This window comes from Alosa alosa, chromosome 8 (genome assembly GCF_017589495.1).
Source record: "Alosa alosa isolate M-15738 ecotype Scorff River chromosome 8, AALO_Geno_1.1, whole genome shotgun sequence".
Taxonomy (NCBI): domain Eukaryota; kingdom Metazoa; phylum Chordata; class Actinopteri; order Clupeiformes; family Clupeidae; genus Alosa; species Alosa alosa.
In genome coordinates, this window is record NC_063196.1 from 12,994,177 (window position 1) to 13,018,307 (window position 24,131).

At 43.6% G+C, this 24,131-nt stretch overlaps 2 protein-coding genes across 3 annotated transcripts in view; one reads left to right on the plus strand and one right to left on the minus strand.

The window, feature by feature from the left end:
* kif13bb (kinesin family member 13Bb) overlaps window positions 1–11,132 on the plus strand; it is a 32,880-nt gene extending 21,748 nt beyond the window's left edge. Inside the window, 15 exon segments of the mRNA XM_048249889.1 lie at window positions 140–266; window positions 625–680; window positions 975–1,093; window positions 1,289–1,465; window positions 1,969–2,061; window positions 3,261–3,413; window positions 3,778–3,855; window positions 3,962–4,018; window positions 4,336–4,441; window positions 6,036–6,133; window positions 6,982–7,026; window positions 7,505–7,567; window positions 7,817–7,990; window positions 8,335–9,556; window positions 9,880–11,132. Coding sequence (XP_048105846.1) covers window positions 140–266; window positions 625–680; window positions 975–1,093; window positions 1,289–1,465; window positions 1,969–2,061; window positions 3,261–3,413; window positions 3,778–3,855; window positions 3,962–4,018; window positions 4,336–4,441; window positions 6,036–6,133; window positions 6,982–7,026; window positions 7,505–7,567; window positions 7,817–7,990; window positions 8,335–9,556; window positions 9,880–10,226 — 2,915 coding nt within the window. The 3' untranslated portion in view covers window positions 10,227–11,132.
* A 5,045-nt stretch (window positions 11,133–16,177) lies between these two features.
* Window positions 16,178–23,956, minus strand: hsp90ab1 (heat shock protein 90, alpha (cytosolic), class B member 1). Of its 2 annotated transcripts, XM_048249860.1 has the most exons (12): window positions 23,804–23,956; window positions 22,211–22,354; window positions 21,905–22,111; window positions 21,509–21,668; window positions 21,107–21,240; window positions 20,420–20,731; window positions 19,973–20,138; window positions 19,618–19,808; window positions 18,719–18,866; window positions 18,110–18,378; window positions 17,214–17,547; window positions 16,178–16,825 (listed from the first exon to the last, which is right to left on the minus strand). In XM_048249860.1, exons 2-12 carry the CDS (start codon window positions 22,352–22,354, stop codon window positions 16,710–16,712), a joined length of 2,181 nt encoding a protein of 726 aa, XP_048105817.1. In that variant the 5' UTR covers window positions 23,804–23,956; the 3' UTR covers window positions 16,178–16,709. The 2 variants fall into 2 exon arrangements, with proteins under 2 accessions (XP_048105817.1, XP_048105818.1); XM_048249861.1 differs by lacking the exons at window positions 16,178–16,825; window positions 17,214–17,547 and adding an exon at window positions 17,949–17,972.
* Window positions 23,957–24,131: the final 175 nt, after the last annotated feature.

Below are 24,131 nucleotides of genomic sequence, written 5' to 3' on the forward strand. Positions count from 1 at the left end.
CATTATGTCTTGATTCCCTATTTCTCAACCTCCCTCACGTTTTCCCTTTCTCCCCATCTTTTCCTCCCTCTCCATCTCCCTCTCCCTCTCTCTGCCCTCCTCTTTCCCCCTCTCTCTCTCCCCCTCTCTCTGTCCATAGATAAGTCGGAAGATGATGTGGAGCGGGAGGCTCAGCTGCTGGAGTGGCGTCTGACGCTGACTGAGGAGCGGAACGCTGTATTAGTGCCATCAGCTGGCAGTGGCATCCCTGGGGCTCCCGCCGAGTGGTGTGTGTGTGTGTGTGTGTGTGTGTGACTGTCTGTGTGAGTGTGTGTGTCGGTATGTTTTGCTTTTGTCTTCAATGTGTGTGTGTGTGTGTATGTGTGTTACTGTCTGTGTGAGTGTGTGTGTCGGTATGTTTTGCTTTTGTCTTCAATGTGTGTGTGTTGGTGTTTGTGTGTGTATGTCTATATTTTCCATACATTATAGCAAAAGTGGTCCTTGTGAATGGAGGATTGTTGATTCATTGTGAATTATTATATGGTGATGTGGATTATATCAATGGCAGTACAATATAGATGATGTTAAGTGTGGGGCTGGTGACTCTTTCTCAGGCTAACCTCTGATTGGCTCTTGTCTCTTCAGGAGCCCTCCTCCTGGAATGGAGACCCATATCCCCGTCCTCTTCCTGGATCTGAGTGGTATGTCATCAACGTGCAACGTACCAAGTTTCAAGCAGTGCAGTTTATCATCAGCGTCTGACTCAGTCAGGCTTTGTATTATATGTCATGGCTGATGTCCTCAGAGATCTGATACAGTAGCGCAGTATTGATCTGTTTGTTTTCAAAAACTGCTTAGCAAGGCCTCTGACATCATCGTAACTCTTCCCATCTCCTTTTTTGGCCCTCTCTTCCTTTCTGCCTTTCCTTCATTTTTTTCATCCTTTTTTCTTTGCTCTCTTTCTCTTTGTTCCTTCTGTCATTCCTCTTGGTCAGCGGATGACTTCTACGACCACCTGACTCCGTCTCTGGCTGGAGGCCTGGATGCCTGTCTGAGCGAGGAAGACGAGGATGAGTTCTTCGATCTTCAGATCGTTAAGCACCATGACGTAGAGGTGATTGCCTCAGTCTACTAGAGACAAGAGTCAGTGTGCGGCCAGACTGATAGGCCTCCACAAGAAGCAAACAGCGATATCTATTGAACTAAACAAAATAATCCCATAGTGGCCTCTACAGTGAATCATTGTTGACAGCATGAATGGCGTGTTTGTCTGTATGTGACCTTCCCTGTGACCTCTGGGTGACCCCAGGTGAAGGCGGCGGCCTCGTGGGACCCGACGGTGCACGAGTGCGTGGAGCTAAGCCGTGGGGGCGGTGCGGGCCAGAGGGTGTACCTGACGGTGCGCGTAGCCGTTCTGCTGAGTCATCCGGCCCAGATGCAGCTGGTGCTGCGCAAACGCATCTGCGTCAGCCTCACTGGACGACAGGTATACACACACACACACACACACGCACACACACACACACAAGCAGACACCTATATAAACACAGATAAACACACGTGCATATGCATACACAGACACAAACAAATAGATAAATACAATACAAATCTCTCAACTACTGTACATAAAACAGATCAACCCTCACAGTGAACACACACACTCTCTCTCATTCACGCACGCACGCACGCCCCTCACACACGGTGTCACCACACTCTCTCATTCTTAAACACACACACACACACTCTCACAAACGCATACTCACATGGTGACACACGTTTGCTTTCTCACTTATGGCTGGTGATATGAAAACATGTCTTACAGGATGACAGGTGTTAAATCAAACACACATTTACAAACACACACTGCACACAAAATACACACTTTATGTAATACACAGTGCTACATTGCATTAGGTTTTTACATTTCTCACTTTTCTGTGTGTGTGTGTGTGTGTGTGTGTGTCTGTGTCTGTGTCTGTGTGGCTGCAGGGTTTTGCTCAAAGCTTCCTGAAGAAGATGTCCCAGCGTAGCACCATTCCAGGATGTGGTGTCACCTTTGAGATTGTCTCCAATGTACCAGGGGTAAGACATGGACTGGAGGTGTAATAGAAAATTATTATGTTTTAAAGGAGAAATGTTCAAGTTTTCTTCAGCTCAGTCACACAGCACTCCTCCATTGTCTTCCACGGTTTTTAACCCTTACCGTACGTACACACAGCCGCAGACTTGAGCTGCGAAAGATATAGGAGGTCATTCATTTTCAATGGAAGCCGGCTTCTCTCAGCTGCAAATGGCGGCGAATCCGTCTGCGTCGCGTTTTGGGCGTCTTGAGCGACTTAAGTGTCAAGCAGAAAGTAGAAAGCTGGTCAACTTTATGCTAATGAGCTATGACGTGGTTCAGCGGCAAACGACAAACAACGTAGAATGCTGCCACGTCAGAGCGACCAAAGCGTCAAAAGCTTCCCATATTTTTCGACAAGCGTCTTTGACAGGGCGCCCAGAGGTTCTTTTGCAGCTCAAATCGGCGGCGGTGTGTACGTACAGTTAAAGGTGTACCATCACACCGGTGTGACGGGAATGTTGGAGAATGATCTTTCTAAAGAATATCTGAGTTCTTCTCATTCTGCTATTTATTTCTAGGTAATTTTTGAACGTTTTTAATGAGAAAAACTCCACATAGCCCCTTATGTGCACATAATAACATATAATGCAGGATGTTGTTCGCACAAAATCCATTGTGTCATGTTTGTTTGACGTTCGAGTTTGTGACATTACACAAATGAGGGATTAGGTGGTTAGGCTCCAGTCCTCACAGCAACAGTCTGCTTTTACTCCCAATAATGTTCGTGTCCTTGGGACATGAAGAGTTAGACTTTCCACTGAAACATGAGTCATGTTATCACTGAATGGAATAAAAGTGCGTGAGACCTCAGAAACTCTTCTGCTTCTATTCAGACGGAGATTCAATGTTGATTTAACATCAGAATGCTATGCTATGTGTTCTGTTATGGTGATAAAAGTTCAATTATAAGTTAGATAATATGAGTGTAGAAGATTAAGGGACTAAAGTTTGGACCTACAGGAGTCCATGCATTACCATACTCAGACCTTAACACATACACACACACACACACACACACACACACACACACACGTACATACATATTTACACTAATTGAAATGCAGTATGTTATCCATGAAAAGGCTAAGAACATGGACGTGTGTGTGTGTGTGCGTGCGTGTGTGTGCGTGTATATTGTGTTGTGTTGTGTTGTGTTCAGGACTCCCAGGGTCCAGAGGACAGGGACATGCTGGTGCGTATGGCCGCCAGCACTGACAACCCCCAGTCCTCGGACAGCGAGGCGGCCATCGAGAAGTACCTGCGTAGTGTGCTGGCCGTGGAGAACATCCTCACCCTGGACCGCCTCAGACAGGTCAGAGGGCAAAGGTCACCACCTGAAGAGATAGCATTGCTCTTTCAACTGTGCTCATTTGATTTAGAATGGTTGTAGGATGTCACAACAAACAATGCACTAAAGCTTCAATGATTTTAATGCAATGTTCAACTATGTACTCTCCTCCTTCATTTCTTGCTCTGGTTTCTCTCTCTCTCTCTCTCCTCTCTCGTGGATCTCTGTTTGGATGTGTGTGTGTGTGTGTGTGTGTGTGTGTGTGTGTGTGTGTGTGTGTGTGTGTGTGTGTGTGTGTGTGTGTGTGTGTGTGTGTGTGTGTGTGTGTGTGTGTGTGTGTGTGTGTGTGTGTGTGTGTGTGTGTGCGCGTGTGTTTGTACACCTGTAGGAAGTTGCCGTGAAGGAGCACTTGGCTGCCAAAGGGAAAATCCGAAGGCGCTGTCTCAGTTCTCCCAGTGTTAACAGGGTGAGTTCATGATGCACCCCCTACTCTACCTCCACACACGCTTCCTCCTCACCCACCTCTTCCTCACTCCTAACCTTTCTTCCTCTTTCTATTCCTCCCCTCACAGCTCTCAGGGAGTCGCCAGGATCTCTCCTCCTTCAACCATGACCCACACATCATCAAAGTGAGGCTCAAATAAGCTTATCTTGAGGTGTACTCACATTCTTGCAATCCCCCATATGACTGTTTTATTGAATTGTGTCTCTTACATACTTACATTCATATATTGTGACCCAGAATATAGAGGATTGACATATTTTGCCAGTAGTCAGTAGCCAGTTGGAAGTTTAACCAAATACACAAGCATGGCCTTTGGTTCAACAGGTCAGGTTGTTGAAACACTGATTCTGAGGACCTATGTCTATGGGTCTCTTTGAAGTGTAAATGTTCTCAGGTTTTGAGCTGACACTCGCTCTCTTCCTCTCTCCTGATCCTTCCCAGAATCCCTGGGAGAGCCAGCAGGACGTGTCTGCACTCCCGCCCCCTCAACTCAAGAGCCCCACGCCCCCAAACACAAGCCTGCAGAGCAGCCCGGGCACTGACCCAGGTAACCTCCAAAAACTCCCACCACCCTCTCCCTCCTCCTCTTCTCCTCCTCTCCTCCTCCTCTCCCTCTCAGGTGTGACACATGTGTGTCTTCACAACTGACATTTGTCTGTGGAGACGCATATGTTCTCTAGCCAGAGATGTTTACATGTTTGTACTTCATCAGTTAGGAGGTTGCTTGTACCTAAAATGGCTGCCAGTAAAGAACAGAATTTCAGTTGTGTTGCAGTTTGACCTTGAATAGACAATCTGCAACAGACAACTTTAAAGCATGTTTTTATAAGCACTAGTACTGGTACTTGTATTATCCTCCATAGATGTTCATAGTTTTGGTCATATGAAGGACAGGTATATACACCTGTTGTTCCAACGGAAACTACATTTCCGCAAATACATATATATATATATATATACAGCTCTGAAAATAATTAAGAGATTACTGCTCATTTTTCTGATGACATTCTGCGGTTGCTGAGTGACATTCAAATGAGTTGGCGGTCATATTAAAAATTTGAATGTCACTCAGCAACCGTAGGATGACATCAGAAAAATGTGCAGTGGTCTCCTATTTTTTTCCAGAACTGTAAATAAAAAAACCTTTCACAGCCCATATGATTATATTACCAAAATACATGAGTTTGTTAGAAAGCTTTCTATCAGTGCCAACTGTGCTGTTGGTGATTGCAAGTTCTTGTTTGCCTTTTCAGTGATAGTCATGATACTGAGGGGGGGGGGGGGTCTCTAAGAGTTACATGGTGGAGGTATTTTAAAATGCTGATTAAGATCACATTGCTCTCATGGGAAACCACTTTCAGTGCAGTATAGTGTTTCCCACATGTTGCCTTCCATCTTGTATTTGCTGTGAACTCATCCATGCTTTGGCTCGCCCATCTGTCCTGAATGGCCTGGGTGCACTTTTGAGGCATTGTGTGTTTTGCTTCCTGCTTAGTTGTAAAAGCAATGCCAATACACATAAAAAGGCAACTGTCGTTTTTTTTTTTTTTGTTGTTGTTGTTCAGATGACATCTGTTATGATAATTTTATTGGCTCTTTTACTAAATCCTTCTCATTTAAATTCTAATTTTTAAGTAATGTCTCCATATGTTGGTTTAACAGCAGATTGAGAATGTTCATCTGTCCTGAATTGTGGATTGGATTTAGTGTCTTCAAACGAAATTGGAATTGGTACAAAAGTAAAAAATGCTGATTAACCCCACAATAGCTTGTCTAATGATCCTCACCGACAGTCAATATCCATAGATGTCACCACCCATACTCTCCCTTTGTTCTGTGCAGTTGTCATGACAATGCTTGCAGCTGGTGTTGGGTGGCTTGTCAACATGACACTTGTCTCTCTGTCCCCTCCCTCCCTCCTTCTCCTCCTTTTTGTCGTCCATTTTCTGACTTCTCTTTTTCTCCAATGGAAACTTCCTCTGCTTCTCCTGGCCCATGGTTCTGGTCTTGGTCATATTTCGTCTTCTTCCTGTCCTCTCCTCCTCCTCCTCGTCCTCCTTCCTCCTCCTCCTCCTCCTCCTCCTCCTCCCCCCCATCCCATGCAGGTCTCTCAGGCATGGCTGCCTTTTATCTCTCCCCAGTCAAAGCCCTGGTCCCCCCCGTGCCCAAGATGCTCAAGTCCCTGTTCCCCCGCCGAGACGAGAAGAAAGACCTGCGCCCCGCCTCGCTCTCCCAGCAGGTAGGGACCCACCACAGGCCCTCAGTGCCCTGCTGCAGCCAGCAGGTAGGGACCCACCACAGGCCCTCAGTGCCCTGCTGCAGCCAGCAGGCAGGGACCCACCAGAGGCCCTCAGTGCCCTGCTGCAGCCAGCAGGCTTTATGTATGAGAAAGTGGGATTAGAATAAGTCTGCTACTGAAAGTAGTACACAACTTATTAATGTATTGGAAATGAAAGATTTATACATCGTATCATAAATCATATCACAAAATGACATATGTAGCCTAACATATGTAAGACTAACATACCAGTTTTCCAAATGACATACTTACATAACAAGACTGCAATTTTTCAAATAACATGCTTGTTTATGACTAACATTTCCTAAATGACAAACTTACATACATGACTAATATACAAATGACATACTTCTTTGAGCTAACTAATGAGGCTTATATTTACTGCATACTGTGGTTCATAAGGAAGAGAGGGCAACATATTAGTGTTTTCAGGGAGAAGGGGCATTTTGGGCTACATACATACTGTATATGCTATGTGTGGACATGGTCTATAGGGGATGGAGATTATACGTGTCATGTAGTGTCCATAGTAAGTGGTGGTCACAACAACTGGTTAAGGTAATGCATAAAGAGTGAATGAGTTCAGTGCTGTATATGGCCTTTGCCCTCTTTATCTGTTTGAGTGGCCGGTGAGTTCATGAGGTATGAGTGTGGGTATGGGTGCTGCTTATGACTGTTGCTGTGAGTATTTGTGATAAGTGTTGAGTGCATGTGCATTCTTAAGCATTTTTAAAGCATGTTTTAAGCGTTTAAGAGGGTCATGAGGACACTGGTGGTTTCGTTTGCAGGTGGAGCCTGATAGGCCGGAGTTCAGGGACCCTGAGGAAGCAAGAGTAGTTGTGTTTGACCTCTTTACCGGGGGGGCAGTAGGTGTAACACACAAAATGCCAAATGCCACATGTCCTTTCAAGGACACTCCAGACTCAGAAAGTTTTGTAGTCTAACCATACCTTTTACTGGGCATTCACAGCTTTGCTGTTACACACATTGGGCATGAAGAACAAAAGGTGACCAGTACTTTCTGAGTGTGGAGTCTTGAAATTGAACTAAAATTTGACCATGTTTCCTAATGAATGATAAACATTTGATTTTGCACGCTATTTATTTATTTTGTTTTTATTTTTGTTTAAATTCAGTCTCAGGCATTTATTCTGAAGGGTTGGAAAAATAAATGCCGCATTAATCATTGGTGATCCCTCTCCTCATTCACATCTAGTAATTTCAAATGATAAAAATGGTCGATTCCTCTACATGTATCTAATCTAAGTTTGGTATTCAAGCCTGATTGTTTTCTCTACTTTCTCTCTAAAGAATGTTCCTCGCATTATAGTACAGTCTGCGAGCCTTGATGAGAACCTTGGGACTGTAAAAATAGTAAGTGTGTTTTCTCTTGCTCACTGTGTGATTGCAGAGTTCTACTTATATTTCTCCCTTTTTGTGTATTCAACGTGCATAATTTCCTTCTCTGTCTAAAAGCTAAATTCACACCTTTTCTGAAATGTTTGGTTTTCAAATTGCTTTCCCAGTGTTGGTACTCTTCAATCAATTGAAACTAAATGTATTATCATGAGTCAAGTCATGGTGTAGCACCTCGGATCTCCAGTGTGATCTCTTTGTTTGCAGGTCCCCCAGACTCCGGAAGAGGAGCAGATCCCAGAGGATCCCTCGGAACCTCCACATGAAGCCCCCAGCGTTCCAGTCTCCTCCCCTCCACAGATGGATGATGCCGCCTTCAGCTCACTCGACATGGAGCCGAGCGTCTCAGAGGCAGCTGTCACTGACATCTCCATGACAACGGTATATCTCTCAGCCTAATTGTGTTCTTCTGTGTTCTGTTGTGTTCCGTCACTCTGTGTCCGTCTCTTCAGTTTTAGACTTGAAATTCCGAAAATAAAGGTTCTGCAATGTCTTGTTTTTGTAATGCCTGGAGTGAGCCAATGAAACCTATTATGTTTGCTAACTAGATTAAAGATTGTGGTAAATGTCAGCTCTAGATAAAAAGAGATAGTGGAGATCTAGATAACACAGTATGCTATAGTGCAGGACTTGTGCCAACTGTTGTAGTTCCATGCACCCCAAGGAACTGTATTTGGATTTATAAGTTCTTATTTATGATATAGCTTTCCGGAACATTTCCTCAGGTCATAGCAGAGGCCTCAGCAGCAGAAGACCAATCAGAATCTCTGGAGGCCCTTCCCCCGCCACCATCTGGCCTGGAGCCGGAGGAACCCACCCCCAGCCCTGTGAGTGACGTGTCTAGTGGCTACATGTCCACAAGCATCTCTGTGGGAACCCTGTCTGAAGCACCCATTTCAACCTCTGGCTCAAAGTCCAGCGTAGCAGACGCAGTATGGTCCGAGAGCTTTGCCACGCCAACCAATCAGGATGACCTAGAGATGGGCACTCCTCTCTCCCCTCCAATCAAAACTGCTGACGATGATACTGACAAAGATGAGGTTGAAGAGCCTCAGGTTGGCCATGGTGACAAAGATGAGCAGCCAGAGTCATTATCAGCTTCAGAGGACCAGAACAAAACAATCCCACTGCAGAGTTCTCCCACACAGGAGGAACCCACTGATGTTCCCCCAGTTCCCTCTCTTCTTCCTTCTGAAGCTGAGACTGATGTAACATCCTCTTTAGCGTCTCAAGAGGAATCCCACACCACTAACCTGGACCCTTCCCCCGAAGTAGAGCCCCCCTCCAGCCTTGTTCCTGCCCCAGCAGAAACTCAACCCTCCCCCAGCTCCCCACCCTCCTCTCCCCCCGAGGTGCCCCACTCTGGTACCCTCCAGCCAGATCCTCCCACAGTCCCTGACACTTCCTTAGAAGTGGCACAGGAACCTAGTCCTCCAACATCTCCAGCACAACCACAGCCCCCAGCCCTTTCCAAAGATACACCTACTGCAACTGACTCCCAAAGCCCTCAAAATGCAGAAGCAGGCATCTCTCCAAGCCCCTCGCAAGCTTCCTCTTTGACCCAGCAATCGGAGGCACCAACACAGCCTCCGTCCACCACCAAGCAGGCTCCAACCAAAGCTGCGGCCATCGGTAACCCTTTCAAAATCCAGAAGATCAAGACCTCGGACATTAAGTCCTTCAAGGGCATCGTAGACAAGTCCGAAGATCAGGGAGAGAGTGGCAGTCTGCTGGACATCTCAGATCCCCTGGAGAGGCTGGAGATCATCTCGGACACGGAGGAAGGCACTGAGGAAAAGGAAGGACCAGAGTGCCCCTTGCCAGACTGGTTGAAGGAAGATGTGTATGTAACCGTGGGCACCAATAAGCATGGCACTGTGCGCTATGTAGGACCGACGGAGTTTGCTGAGGGCACCTGGGTCGGTGTGGAGCTGGATGTTCCAGCAGGTATGCAGCTTGGTCCTGGGGGTTTTACTAATGGGCACAGAACTAGTAGGGTTTTAACTGAACTTGAGGGTTGTGCTGAATATGTTTTATTTGATGTAACACGTTGTTTTGTCGATTCTTATTTTAAGGATTAAAATGTAAGGATTCACATCAATTATATTACAATTATAGTTTATGACTATGACTATCTGACCTATACTGTATATGAAACACCTTAATAATATAATACGTGGTGATTGATCTTGTTCTGTATGTCATTCTGTTGGTGTAATGGTCATTGTTCCATCTATCCATCATCTTCTTTGATATCATCCTTCCTACAGGGAAGAATGACGGCTCTGTGAATGGTCGACAATACTTCCAGTGCAACCCCGGCTACGGTGTGCTGGTGCGCCCAGACAGGGTCGCCCGGGCAGAGGGCACGGCGAAACGGAAGAGGAAGAAGCGCCACAGCACCAACCTCTCGACATCCACCATCAACCTCTCAGGCTCCAGTAACAACTTGTCCCAGTCCACAGCCAACCTATCCATCTCCAGCACCAATTTGTCGGGTTCCAGTACCAGGCTTTCTGCCTCCAACACCAACCTAGCAGCTCTCACTGCCATGGCAAAGAGGGAAGGGGCTGGTGGAGCCCGTCGGGGTGAGAACAGAAAATCCTGGAACAGCTAATTAGAGAACTTTCTGGAATGACTCTGGAGTGGATTTTCTGGACTGCTGTGTGTGCCAATGAAATCTGGAATAACTAGAAGATGCACGTGTGTTTATGAAGCACTACAATGCCAATACTGTTAATTGGATCACCAGCAATTTCAAACCTCATAGTCGCCAATATGTCCTAGATGAGTCAAAGGAAGCGCTAGCCAAATGCTTATCATTGCCAATTCTGTTTACCTTCATGATTAAACACCAAATAGGGATGGAGATTTGCTTTTAATCAAAATATGTATTTTATATTGTAATCTCTCAGAAGTGCCTTTAAGACTGCTGTCTGTCTGAAAACAGTCTCAGGAAGTGATGGCTAGTGAACTTTATTGAACATTGTGGGCCTTTGCAGTTAGACTTCTCTACTGATGCATTTTGTGGTATTCTTTTGGAATGACCAAACACATACCCACACCCTTCAGAATGTAAAATTTAAGAATACATACATGTTTGCACAAGTACAAATACAAGTATTTTTTTTAATGATCAATATTTTGGATTGGGAAGAGTGAACCAGTATATTTTATATACATCATGGTGTCATGAATGTTATCTATGAAGGGTGGTAGGTGTGTGTGTGTGTGTGTGTGTGTGTGTGTGTGTGTGTGTGTGTGTGTGTGTGTGTGTGTGTGTGTGTTACTAAAATAATATGACGGTTAAAATATTTGTGTGGATTTACATTGTTTTCTGTTTTTCAATGAATTGTAAAAACATACTTTTGCCAGACTGGGTTTTATGTTTGTGTTTTAGTTATTGCAAGGTGTACGAATGACATTGAAATTGGCATGGAATAAAATCTGTGACGTCTAGCTGTTTTTCTGATTTAAAAATATTACAATAAAGGTATCCAGCAGTTTATTTATTAAAACATGATGAGTGTTTTTTTAGAATTATTAAGTGTTATCCCTTGCTGATACATAATGTATATATTTATATATTCTCTATAGAAGAATAAATATTCTTTTTTCATACTAAGAAATGTATCTCTTTTATGATTTAATTTGCCCGTCACTGTTTAATAGGCTGTTCAAACAGAGTAAAGTCAAATATTTAGGAAACAAGCTTGTGTAAATCTCACAAAGATAAGGTAGAAACAGATGGACAATCAAGATACTTCAGAAGATATGACCGACCTCCCCGTATGTCAGGCTTCTGGTGCTGTTGCTGAGGGCCCTGTCTGCCTGGAACTTCACAAGGGGATTCAGTGTTACCACTATCCGGATTTCAGCCACCTCATGGACAGCCAGGTGAAGCACATGGAGCTAATGAACTGGTTCTGCTCCAGATCAGGACCACATCAAGGCCAAAGCAGGATTAGGATAAGGTCCAGCTAGTTCCTTAGTGTTTTGTTTTCATGCTGACTCACACAGATTGAAGATTGAAAAACAATCTCAACGATGACTAACCTTCTCAGGCCTGTGGATTGGAGTGAGAATTGCAAGTGCTGTTCGCCTACATCTTGGGCATCAGCACGCAAACGGTTCTCGGAAGATACAAGAAGTTCAAGAAAAACTAAAGGAAAGGATGTAATGCACAAATAATAATTTTTGATTGAAAACAAATGATTTTGCTTTAATGCTGAAATGAAATGAAAATTGATTGAAAGATGATAATCAGAGCAACCGTAAAATCCTAGAAGGAACACATTGAACAACAGCAGAGATTCAGACAGTCCAGCTTCAGAAAGTAAAAATCCTGCCATGTATTGGTTCTACCCGTGTGCTTAACTTCTCTGTGGTTCATGGCAGAAAAGCAAGGAGTGCCAATAGACATGGTGGCAGCTATTGATCAGCCTGTTGAAATAGACACCTGCATGCAGACAAACAATTGTGCAATAGTAGAATCATTGCACCATATGTGACACAACACTAAGCGAATCAAAGGGGAGTAATAGCTTATCACACACATCTACCAGTGACTGTCTGTGGAATTCTCCCAGGTCTTGGCTTGGCCTTCATAGCCATGCCTCTCCCTCACGTCAAGGCTGCTTGTTTTGTCTTTGCTGGGAATTGACACAGTGGTGAGCTTTCACAGAATATTCACAGAGTAGTAAAGCCTTTATACTCGAGGTGTTATCCTTCCAGTAGTACTAGATTGACACTGGTTTTTTAGTTAACCCTAAAAAACAGTGAGTTTTGGTTTGGCAACACCATCTTAACTGTTAAACATTAATGTCAGCTAATCTTTATCATAAATTAAATTCAGTAATTTAGGGAAATGCCACACACACACACACACACACACACACACACTCATATGCTATTATTTATTCTATGTTCACATGTTATACCCGCATTGCTTTATGTCTATTTTCTTTCTTTTGTTATTCTACTGTGTTATCTGTAACACTTGCTTTGGCAACAGTGTATACAAACAGTCATGCTAATAAAGCTCCTTTGAATTTGAATTTGAAATGTCTGATGTTTAACCAGAGTTTACAACCCACACACTGAGCAAGTCAGTCACCTGATCCCAAGTCTGCATTCCTTTGTTTGCAGGGGTGGAAACGATCATGACCTCACTGTCTGATCTCTTCCCAGCCACCCTGTGCCTAAAAGGACCTGGTCCTCCTCATCACAGCCTTCCTACTCCAGTTGGCCATGCTTACCGAGGTTTGATGAGTATGGCTGTCTGGCTGTTTCCCACTTCATTCATAAAGCACTAAAAAATCAATTCAATTCAATGTCAAGTCAAGCCAATCGGAAAGTGGATTGTAATAATCCCCAATTCAAGAGCCAGAAGGAAATCAGACTAGTCCTATGACAAATCCTCCATTGCTAACACAATGCTACCACTGACCCACAAACCATCCGCTGGTTTTCCCTCATTTTCCTCATGTCACTTTGACATTAAAGAGCCTTTTTTGTAAATTCTCTTGCTTTAATGCTGAAATGAAATGAAAACACATAATCAGAGCAACCGTAAAAAAACGTCAAAAAAGCTAAATTATATGGACCATGATTCCCTTCATAAAGCAATAAAAGGGGGAAATATCCAGGGAGGGAATAGCCTGTATGTGCTCCAGCGTGCAATATGGCAGCAATAGCCAGTCAGCTCATAGTGGTTATTTTTGAGTCATTGGTCATTTCATCTTAAAATAATTTAGTGTTTTGCTAATCACACCACCTTGTCAGAATCTGAGTGCTATTTGCAAAAGTAGTAGTCATATATTGCATCAACAGGAGCAGATAACATGTTATGTTGTGCCAAGGTTATGACAGGGAAAAGACCCTGTGGCTTCTTCAGCATGTAGGAAATATCTGACACCTTTACTGTCACTGGTAGGTGTGATACAGTGTGGGGCAGTTGATGAAGGACTAGAATTGAACCCTTTCCTTACATCGATTAATGCATACATATCCCGATTCTCTTGATGTATAAAACACAGATCTTTGTGGTTATAAGATTTAGCCTAAGCCAGCCACATGATTCATATTACACACAGAGCCGTAGCAAATATCCAAAATATTTGTAATTTCCAGAATATATCCTTGATAGAATAATACATGTAGCCTACAAATTATTATAAACCAACAGCCATTTGATCAAGCAGGAAGACATGCAAAAGTTCTTTAATTGGGAAATGAAGAGAAAGCATTGTATACTTTTCCATGTTAGGAGAAAAAATGAGGAAAATAAAAGTATATATTATATATATATATACATATACATTGTAATGACAATGATGGGACAATTACATTGTCTTGAACAGGGCTCTTCTCCTTTATTTGGGGACCTATCAGCCACTTTGCACCCAGACTGGGTGATGGGTGTTTTCATCAGTGGTACAGGTGCCCAGCTGGGTCCTCAATCTGCAACAGTCAAAGCAACTCGCAAGTTTACCATTTTACATATACCATGTGAAGATGTCAATTTTGGCATCCATGTATGTCCAAAGAGAACAGGGTTTGAAATCTTATTGTGATGCCTTGCAATAACACTGGCCAATTTAGGAAATAGGGCTACGGCTAAAGGTTAAAGTGAGACAAAGCCTCAGAGTGACTGCCGGGCTCACCATCTGGCAGCTGTTGTGTTGTGAAGCAGGTGTTTAAACACTGCAGCCAGGCCATGGCAATCCACATCCATTTGTTGTTGCTGAAGAACTACAAGGACTTAATCCCTCAAATCCTTGTGTTACAGCACCGGTCACAACTCTGTTGCCCCGACAATGATCTTGCCTCAGAACAGATACAAGGCTTGGGGAGACACAAGTCATGAACTACAGGTGCTGGTCATGTAATAGAATATCATGAAAAAGTTGATTTATTTCAGTAATTCCATTCAAAAAGTGAAACTTGTATGTATACATTCATTCCACACAGACTGATATATTTCAAGTGTTTATTTCTTTTTATTATGATTATAACTGACAACTAATGAAAACCCCAAATTCAGTATCTCAGAAAATTTGAATAATGTGAAAAGGTTCAATATTGAAGACACCTGGTGGCTGGTGCCACACTCTAATCAGCTAATTAACTCAAAAACCTGCAAAGGCCTTTAAATGTTCTCTTAGTCTAGTTCTGTAGGCTACACAATCATGGGGAAGACTGCTGACTTGACCAAAAGACGACCATTGACACCTTGCACAAGGAGGGCAAGACACAAAAGGTCATTGCTAAAGAGGCTGGCTGTTCACAGAGCTCTGTGTCCAAGCACATTAATAGAGAGGCGAAGGGAAGGAAAAGATGTGGTAGAAAAAAAGTGTACAGGCAATAGGGTTAACCGCACCCTGGAGAGGATTGTGAAACAAAACCCATTCAAAAATGTGGGGGAGATTCAGAGTGGACTGCAGCTGGAGTCAGTGCTTCAAGAAACACCACACAGACAAGACATGGGTTTCAGCTGTTGCATTCTTTGTGTCAAGCCACTCTTGAACAAAAGACAGCATCAGAAGCGTCTCGCCTGGGTTAAAGACAAAAAGGACTGGACTGCTGCTGAGTGGTCCAGTTTGTTCTCTGATGAAAGTAAATTTTGCATTCAATCAAGGTCCCAGAGTTTGGAGGAAGAAAGGAGAGGCACATAATCCATGTTGCTTGAAGTCCAGTGTAAAGTTTCCAGTCAGTGGTGTGGGGTGCCATGTCATCTGCTGGTGTTGGCCCACTGTGTTTTCTGAGGTCCAGGGTCAACGCAGCTGTCTACCAGGAAGTTTTAGAGCACTTCATGCCACACCATATTGCTGCAGTAATTCAGGCAAAAGGAGCCCCAACTAAGTAGTGAGTGCTGTACATGCTCATGCTCTTCACGTTCATACTTTTCAGTTGGCCATTTCTAAAAATACTTTTTTTTGTATTGGTCTTAATACTTTGAGATACTGAATTTGAGACTTTCATTAGTTGTCTGTTAAAATAAATAAAAACATTTGAAATATCAGTCTGTGTAATGAACACAATATACATGTTTCACTTTTGAATGGAATTACTGACATATCAATTCTTTGATATTCTAATTACATGACCAGCACCTGTATAATTGGGATGGGCAAGACTTAAGAGTAAAATTGCTTCCCCATTTCAGCTGTTACTTGACATCCAGGTTCGTTGTAAATATTTCATATTAAGAAACATGAGTAAAGCTGGTCTTGCTTCATTTGATGCTATATTTTGAATCCTTAAATCAGGATTGGGTCAAGTTCACTGCCATTGAAATGAGTAAAAAGGTTATAGTAAAGGGACACTATACCCTTATTTGACAAAGATATTTTACATTTAGCCTATATAGTTTTATATTGTAAATTAAAATGTTGTTTCAATATTAGTCATAGGTGAACATGCAATATGCAGGAGCACATGCATTTGTCAAACCATTAATATTACAATGACCCAAATTTGTTCTCAAATTACTCATTCAGTCCCTTCCCCCTTATTTTTTGAAGTCTTCAAATTGAACAAATGCAAGGATGCGACAAGGCAGGCACATTTCATTTCCAGTATAACTTTTTAATTTCTGCAAAAATCAAAATGTCAGACTGATACAGACAGGTCTGGACTTGGGCAGAGGAACCTGCAGCCCACCCTCCATGCAGCGTGCACATCACACATGAGCAGTAGAGCCAGCCTTTCTCTCCTCCCCCAAACACCCCCCTCTGCTTTACAGTCAAATGGAATGTTCCAAAATCCCCTGCCATTATGACAGTGCCCTAAACTTCAAAACTCAGTGCAACAGGGTACTTAAATTTGGGAGGCCCGGGTGACACCATCTCGTACAACAATCATAGCCACACTCTACTGGCGTCCCTCACAATAAAACTAAAGCTCAGGAACGAGCCATGTTGATTCACTGTACAGCGTAAATGGACAATTTTTTTAAAGTGTTTATTCCTTTAACCATTGTAAGGACATCGACCAGGCTCTCCACACGAGGGACGAAAATGACCAATAAGATACAGTTGGAAGAAAATGTGAGGTTAATCAAAGATGGAGCTCGTTTTGGGTAGGTTGGGTGGAGGGTTTAGTCAACCTCCTCCATGCGACTGGCATCGTCGTCCCCCTCAAGGGGTGGGATCTCGTCTGTGGTGGGGGCTGCGGAGGCTGGCTCTTCTGTGGCAACGTCGTCATCATCAATACCTGTGTGGAGAAAGAACAGCGTCAGGTGCTGTGAGGTAGTGTTTCCCCATCAGTTAAACAAGTACATCTGCACACACAGGCAAATTTACATTGACTCAAGGTGCTTTACAGATGTCTGAAGCCAAGTATCAACAAACGCCCAAACAAATCCTAATAGGTACATGAAATAAGCCATTATGAATGGCTCATGACATTTTCTGTTCCTGCACAAGGTCATCACATGCCCTCAACCTGACTGACTAGAGCAACGGTCGTGTGATAAACCCAACAGAGTCTTGTGACCAAGCTGCTTTCAAATAAAAAGGTTTCACCTTCACCTTATCACCTACAAAACTAAACATAGCCATAATTGATAGTTTATGGGAGGTGGTCAATAAGGGCTGCGTACCCAGGCCGAGCTTGATCATCCTGTAGATGCGGTTGGAGTGCGTCTGGGGGTCATCCAGGGTGAAGCCTGAGGACAGAAGTGAGGTCTCGAAGAGGAGGATGACCAGGTCCTTCACCGCCTTGTCGTTCTTGTCGGCCTCGGCCTTCTGCCTGAGCGTCTCGACGATGGGGTGGTCGGGGTTGATCTCCAGGTGCTTCTTGGCGGCCATGTAGCCCATGGTGGAGTTGTCCCTCAGAGCCTGGGCCTTCATGATCCTCTCCATGTTGGCCGTCCAGCCGTACGTGCTGGTGACGATACAGCAGGGCGAGGACACCAGGCGGTTGGAAACTGTAACCTAGGAGACAAAAAGGGGAAGGTTGTTGCTAGTGATCCAACCTCACATGGGAAACTGGGAAATCCAACCACACCAATACATCCCCTTGGAACCAGGGTTGGAATATCTGCTTTACATTAATGTTTGAAAAACTCAAGCCGTTACGTCATGCAGGAATACGGTTAGGTTTCAAATTACACAACTTCTAACACCACTCGACAAGCAAAAAATATCCAAGCAACTGATTTTCAAACAAGAGATGTGTTAGGTCAAAAACAAGCAGCAGAGTTAAGTCACACATCATGGTCACCATGACTACAAAACTGGAGATCTTCATTCTGATGCCAAGTATTAACTCTCCAAGGTGCAAGGGAAAACAAACTTAACACAAATAAACCTAGCATTTGAACTCACCAAAAGAATAGGTCTAAAATCAATTATGGAACCTGTTCATGGTCGGAGAGGAAACAGTCATATATCGGTGCGACACAAAAATAGTTTTCAAACGGTCTGACTTCCATACCCACTGAGTCTTCAATAATCAAACACATTTTCACAGTATGTTATAGAATATTAAAATCACCTTCTCCACTTTCTTGTCTAGGATGTCCTTCATGAGTTTGCAGAGGTTCTCAAACTTGGCCTTGTCCTCCTCCATTTTCTTCTTCTCCTCCTCATCCTCTGGCAGCTCCAGGCCCTCCTTGGTGACCGACACCAGGGTCTTGCCATCAAACTCCTTCAGCTGCTGGACGCAATACTCGTCGATGGGCTCGGTCATGTAGATCACCTCAAAGCCGCGCTTGCGTACGCGCTCCACAAAGGCAGAGTTGGCAACCTGATCCTTGCTCTCACCTAAACAGAACGCAAGAGAGGTTACGATAAAGGTGGAAATCTCAGCTGCTTACAGATAAGATGTAGATAACCTAATCTATTTGTCTCAATATAAAGTTGGGTCCTCACACTCAAATTAGCCACTAGGAGTTTATGGGTTGTTTTAACCTAAATTAGGAAGTGTAATCTGCTTTTAAGTTGTGAGGAGGGATGCTGAAGCCCAGTCACGGTGGAGAGCAGATGGAATTCTCTACCAAAGTAAATGATTCCCAGTACAGCACTCAACAGCTGGAGGGAGAGGGACTTTGGCCTGATTGGCTCTGAATTTCAAAATGACTGGGAATTCTCCAGAAGTTCTTACCAGTGATGTAGTAGATGGATTTCTGGTTCTCCTTCATGCGGGTCACGTACTCCGACAGGGAGGTAGTCTCGTCGCCTGACTGGGAGCTGTGGTACCGCAGGAGCTCAGAGAGCCTCTTGCGATTCTGAGAGTCCTCATGGATACCAAGCTGCAAATGCAGAAATACAATACATCATGACAAAGCCTGTGTGTGTGTGTGTGTGTGTGTGTGTGTGTGTGTGTGTGTGTGTGTGTGTGTGTGTGTGGGTGTCAATGCACCGTGCCAACAGAGCCTCTGGTCTCAAGTCAAAAACTACACTGAAATTATGCTGTCCACTACATGAACCATGTACAAACTTGAGTACAGTATTATTTGCAAATATAGCTTTGGGTTCCAAAATAAATTTCCCCCAGTGCAGCCAACGTATGTAATGGAGCACCTCACTTGCACACAAGGGCTACAGCAGAGGACAGCTCTGGTTACAGAGAGAGAGGGGAGGGTAAACTCTACACAAGCACGGCACCATTATGTCTAGCATCAATCAGTCCATGATGGAGTTACAGAAAAGGGTGTGGCTGAGCAAGATGGGAAAGGCCATCAGGAAGTGTAATCTGCTTTTAAGTTGTGAGGAGGGATGCTGAAGCCCAGTCACGGTGGAGAGCAGATGGAATTCTCTACCAAAGTAAATGATTCCCAGTACAGCACTCAACAGCTGGAGGGAGAGGGACTTTGGCGTGATGTTTAATGGTCTTCAACATGCAGTACTATGGACTATGTATTGTATAAACTGAAATTACGTCAAGTGATGGCATTAGGACTAGGACGTTGCGAGTGGCTTTACGCCAAGAACAAAAACATAAATCCTAAATTAATGGGAAATTTGGAAAGTGACAAGAAACTACAATGAATGAATCATTACCTTCATGTTCTTGGAGAACTGCTCGTAGAACTTCTTGTAGTTCTCCTTGTCCTCAGCCATTTCGGTGAAGAGCTCAAGGCACTTCTTGACCAGGTTCTTGCGGATGACCTTGAGAATCTTGCTCTGCTGAAGCATCTCTCTGGAGATGTTCAGGGGCAGGTCCTCAGAGTCCACCACACCACGGATGAAGTCTGGAGGGAGAGGGGGTTTATTGATTTAACCACACATTCATACAATAAAAACACCCCATGAACAATCAGCTTTCAAATGTAAAAATCAATACAATTTCAGCTTTTTCACACAGTAAATAATATTTAGACAGCCTTATGTTCATCCAATCCTGCGGTAAACTTACTCAGGTACTCTGGGATGAGTTCCTCGCAGTTGTCCATGATGAAGACCCTGCGGACGTACAGCTTGATGTTATTCTTCTTCTTCTTGTTCTCAAAAAGGTCAAAGGGTGCACGGCGGGGGATGAAGAGCAGGGCACGGAACTCCAGCTGACCCTCCACAGAGAAGTGCTGTAGAGCAGACCAAAGACACCATCAAACAAACTGCACTAACAATCTGATGCTACATGCAAACACCCAGAATGTTTGTGAAGCGCTGACTTCAAACTGATGCACAAAGATGTCTGAAGAGCACTGTTCTGTCTAATGTTATTCCAATGCCACTAATTTTTCCGAAATTGTGATCAGAATATTTACTATGACCCTAGTCGGTGGTATTGTCAAATCTGAAACGGGCATTAAAAGTCTTTCCCAGAGTGAAAAGTAAGGCGTGTGAATATAAGGAGTGTTACCTTCACAGCCAAATGATCTTCCCAGTCGTTAGTCAAGCTCTTGTAGAACTCGCCGTACTCCTCGGTGGTGATGTCATCTGGGTTACGAGTCCAGAGGGGCTTGGTCTTGTTCAGCTCCTCCTGGTCGATGTACTTCTCCTTGATCTTCTTCTTCTTCTTCTTCTTGTCCTTGTCCTTATCATCCTCGTCCTCGTCCGAACCCACATCCTCGATCTTGGGCTTGTCCTCAGCTTCCTCTTTCTCCTCCTCTTTGTCGGCCTTCTCGTCCTCTGCTTCGTCGTCGCTGATCTCCTTGTCACGCTCCTTCTCAACCTGCAAGTGAAATTATGTTTAATGTCAATTACTCCCGAAATTGGGCAAAATAACCAATATAGCCAAAGAGCTTCTACAATTATCAAAAGTAATGAGTTGCAGAAATGTCTCTTCGCAACATTCAGGACTCGCTACTTTAAAGTTCTATCAAGTGGTGTCAGCTGCTTTTAAGTTGTGAGGAGGGATGCTGAAGCCCAGTCACGGTGGAGAGCAGATGGAATTCTCTACCAAAGTAAATGATTCCCAGTACAGCACTCAACAGCTGGAGGGAGAGGGTCTTTGGTGTGATCGCCACTGGCCTTCAACATGGCTGCTAGGAATATGTATTTTAGAAGCTGGCAATCTCAAGTTTTTTTTTAGTCATCTGCTACTTACGAAGAGGGTGATTGGGTAGCCGATGAACTGAGAGTGCTTCTTGACTATCTCCTTCACCCTCTTCTCCTCAATGTACTCAGTCTGGTCATCCTTCAGGTGAAGAATGATCTTGGTGCCACGGCCTAGGGGCTCACCTGTTTCAACACAGTCCAATACCATAGACAATTACTATGTCTGGTTTCAAAAGTCGTGTATAAACAAGTTAACTCTGCACTCTACTTGACTACATCAGAAGCCAACTGCTTTCCATTCGGCTAGTGTTTCTTTGACAGGTAGATGAGACAAACATTGCATCTTGACCATGTTAAACAATAAAGGCTATTAATACTATATGGTAGTACCAATGATGTAGCCCATTCCATGGTCCCACATTTATATTCATCTCGAAGTGTTAGCACTCACCGGGATCAACCTTGACGGTGAAGGAACCACCAGCAGAGGACTCCCAGACATACTGCTCATCATCATTGTGTTTGGTGATGACAGTCACCTTCTCTGCCACCAGGTAGGCGGAGTAGAAACCTACACCGAACTGCCCAATCATAGAGATATCTGCACCAGCCTGGGAGAACAAAGGAATGGGTTAGAGGTAGTCTTGCCAACAATGAAAGCCAGTCCTAATGTACATGTTCTGTAGAAAGCTTTGACTGGAACAGTGAGACATTGATCATAGCCCTCTTGATCGACTTTCATATGTTGAGTCAGCACTAACAGAAAGACCTCAACTAGAAACTCAGATTGACGCTGTATGGCCACCTTCACTTAGGGTAAAAGACACTCAAGTGCTTTGGATTATACCTGCAGAGCCTCCATGAAGGCCTTTGTTCCCGACTTGGCAATAGTACCCAGGTTGTTAATTAGATCAGCTTTGGTCATGCCAATTCCAGTGTCAATAAGGGTAAGGGTGCGTTCATGTTTGTTGGGGATGACTTCAATCTTCAGGTCCTTCCCACTGTCCAGTTTGGTGGGCTCTGTCAAACTTTCATATCTGATTTTGTCAAGAGCCTGGGAAAAAATAAAAATGGAGATATGAGACATTTGCTGAACAGTACAGCTTAAATAAGTCAAACACATTCTATCAACATTGGGACTAAGAATACTTACATCAGAGGCATTGGAGATGAGCTCCCTGAGGAAGATCTCCTTGTTGGAGTAGAAAGTGTTGATAATCAGGGACATCAGCTGAGCGATCTCTGCCTGAAAGGCAAAGGTCTCAGCCTCCTCCTCTTGGCGCATTTCTTCAGGCATCTAAGGTTTTGATAGGGAAGAACAAATTCATTAAAATGCTTTCAAAACAACCACTTACTGACAACAGATTACACCAATAAATTACGAAATCCACATATTATCTAAAACTGGAAAAAATATATTTCAACCAACTTTACAGCAAGTTAAATTTAATGTCTCAGACTTCCCATTCATTGGGCCAGATCAACAGCTTTAGGACAACTAGTATTTCAGGACTCTTCCATACATGCGCTCAATGAATATGCTACGAGTGAGAACTATGATGCGCGTTCATTTGTTCAAGTTTGCTGAGTAACGTTAGATATAAAGGTCATTGTGTATTTTTCACTAAAAAAGGCACGGCGTGCTTGATGCTTATGTAGAGGTTAACTTTCGATTTCATTCATCACCCACGCTCGTCTTTCATTTCCTTGTTAACCTACAGCCGGATGTTACAGTCCCGGAGAACATGGCGACATCCACAGAGCACACAATGGGAGCCGCACGTGTCCGACGACGCGGTAGCTAGTTAACATTAGTTTACTGGCTAAATTGAACGGACCATCTAGTCAGTCTGTGATGGAGATACTTTTATGATTTTATCATCATCATAAATCTGACATCAAGTTAACGTTAGTTTGCTATAAGGGCCAATCCATATTACCGGCACGGGCAACCAAAATGGATGCGATCCACACAGAGCAAAATGAAACCGCTTGGCACGTTCACCTAAGCACGGTTAACGTGAATATCAGGAGTTATGAACCAAACCAAGTCAACGCCATTAGTTCCCCACCACAGATAAATTCAAGGTGTGTAGCTTACATCTGACCAATGCAGAGCATTTGACAATTTCAACGTTACACCACTGACTTAGCTAAATTCAACTCCCTTTTTTTTTTTTTTTTTTTACAAACGATGGCGACTATGCTAGCTAGCTGGATAGCATAACGACACTGCCAGGGAAGCACAATTAACGTGACTCTTAGGCAAACACAGGGGGAAATAGTATAAGGTTAAATATGTTATTCACGGTAAAATACGTCACATTGATGTTTCTTAATCAAAGGTCAAGGTAGACAATTCACATTAACGTACACCACGATGTCATGAGGTAACGTTAACAGTTAACGTTGGTGTCAAACAAATGCAAGCCATCGCACCTGCTCACAATGGGTTATCTGACTCTTGCCAATTTCTAACGATATCCATGCACTCAGATGTCCCTTGAAATATTATTTAAAACAAGATAGATAGGACCAACACCCAGTAATCCATTGTGATCAAATGAATCACTGAAGAAATTGGCTAACATTAGATAATTGGAGGTTTACGTTAGAACGACCCACCCTGTGGACGCACAAGTTAACGTTAACGTTAGCCAGCCGTGAGGTAATGTATGCCGGTTGAGTTCAAACTACATAGCAAAAAATAAAGATGACACCCATTCTGTATAGTTCTTGAACATACCTTGGTTGATTTTGTTGACAATTCTTGAATAAATGCGACCAATTCTATATGTCCCCCTCCGCACTCTGACGCAGGGAAATAGAAAGGGAAGTCGTTTTAAAAGACCAATGTCTATATAGCCTCAGTGTTTGAAAGTGCGGGCGTATTCATCCGCGGCTCTTAAGCATCCCCTTTGCGACACAGACAGAAAGTACTGCAGCAGTTGCATCAAGGGCTGCATTCATAGAATATGATCATATTGCACTCTCAAACAAAAACAAATAAACGTACTACACAAACTATTTTGCGTTTATAACTACACTATGTTATATCAACTGTTTTCATTATA

Bases quoted from the DNA above. Each gene is read 5' to 3' on its own strand.
- hsp90ab1 (XM_048249860.1), bottom strand. From the start codon at position 22,354: ATGCCTGAAGAAATGCGCCAAGAGGAGGAGGCTGAGACCTTTGCCTTT. The intron at 21,241-21,508 runs GTGAGTGCTAAC...GTGTTGAAACAG, and splicing joins CACCGTCAAGGTTGATCCCG to GTGAGCCCCTAGGCCGTGGC. The intron at 18,379-18,718 runs GTAAGAACTTCT...CGTTCTGTTTAG, and splicing joins ATCCATCTACTACATCACTG to GTGAGAGCAAGGATCAGGTT.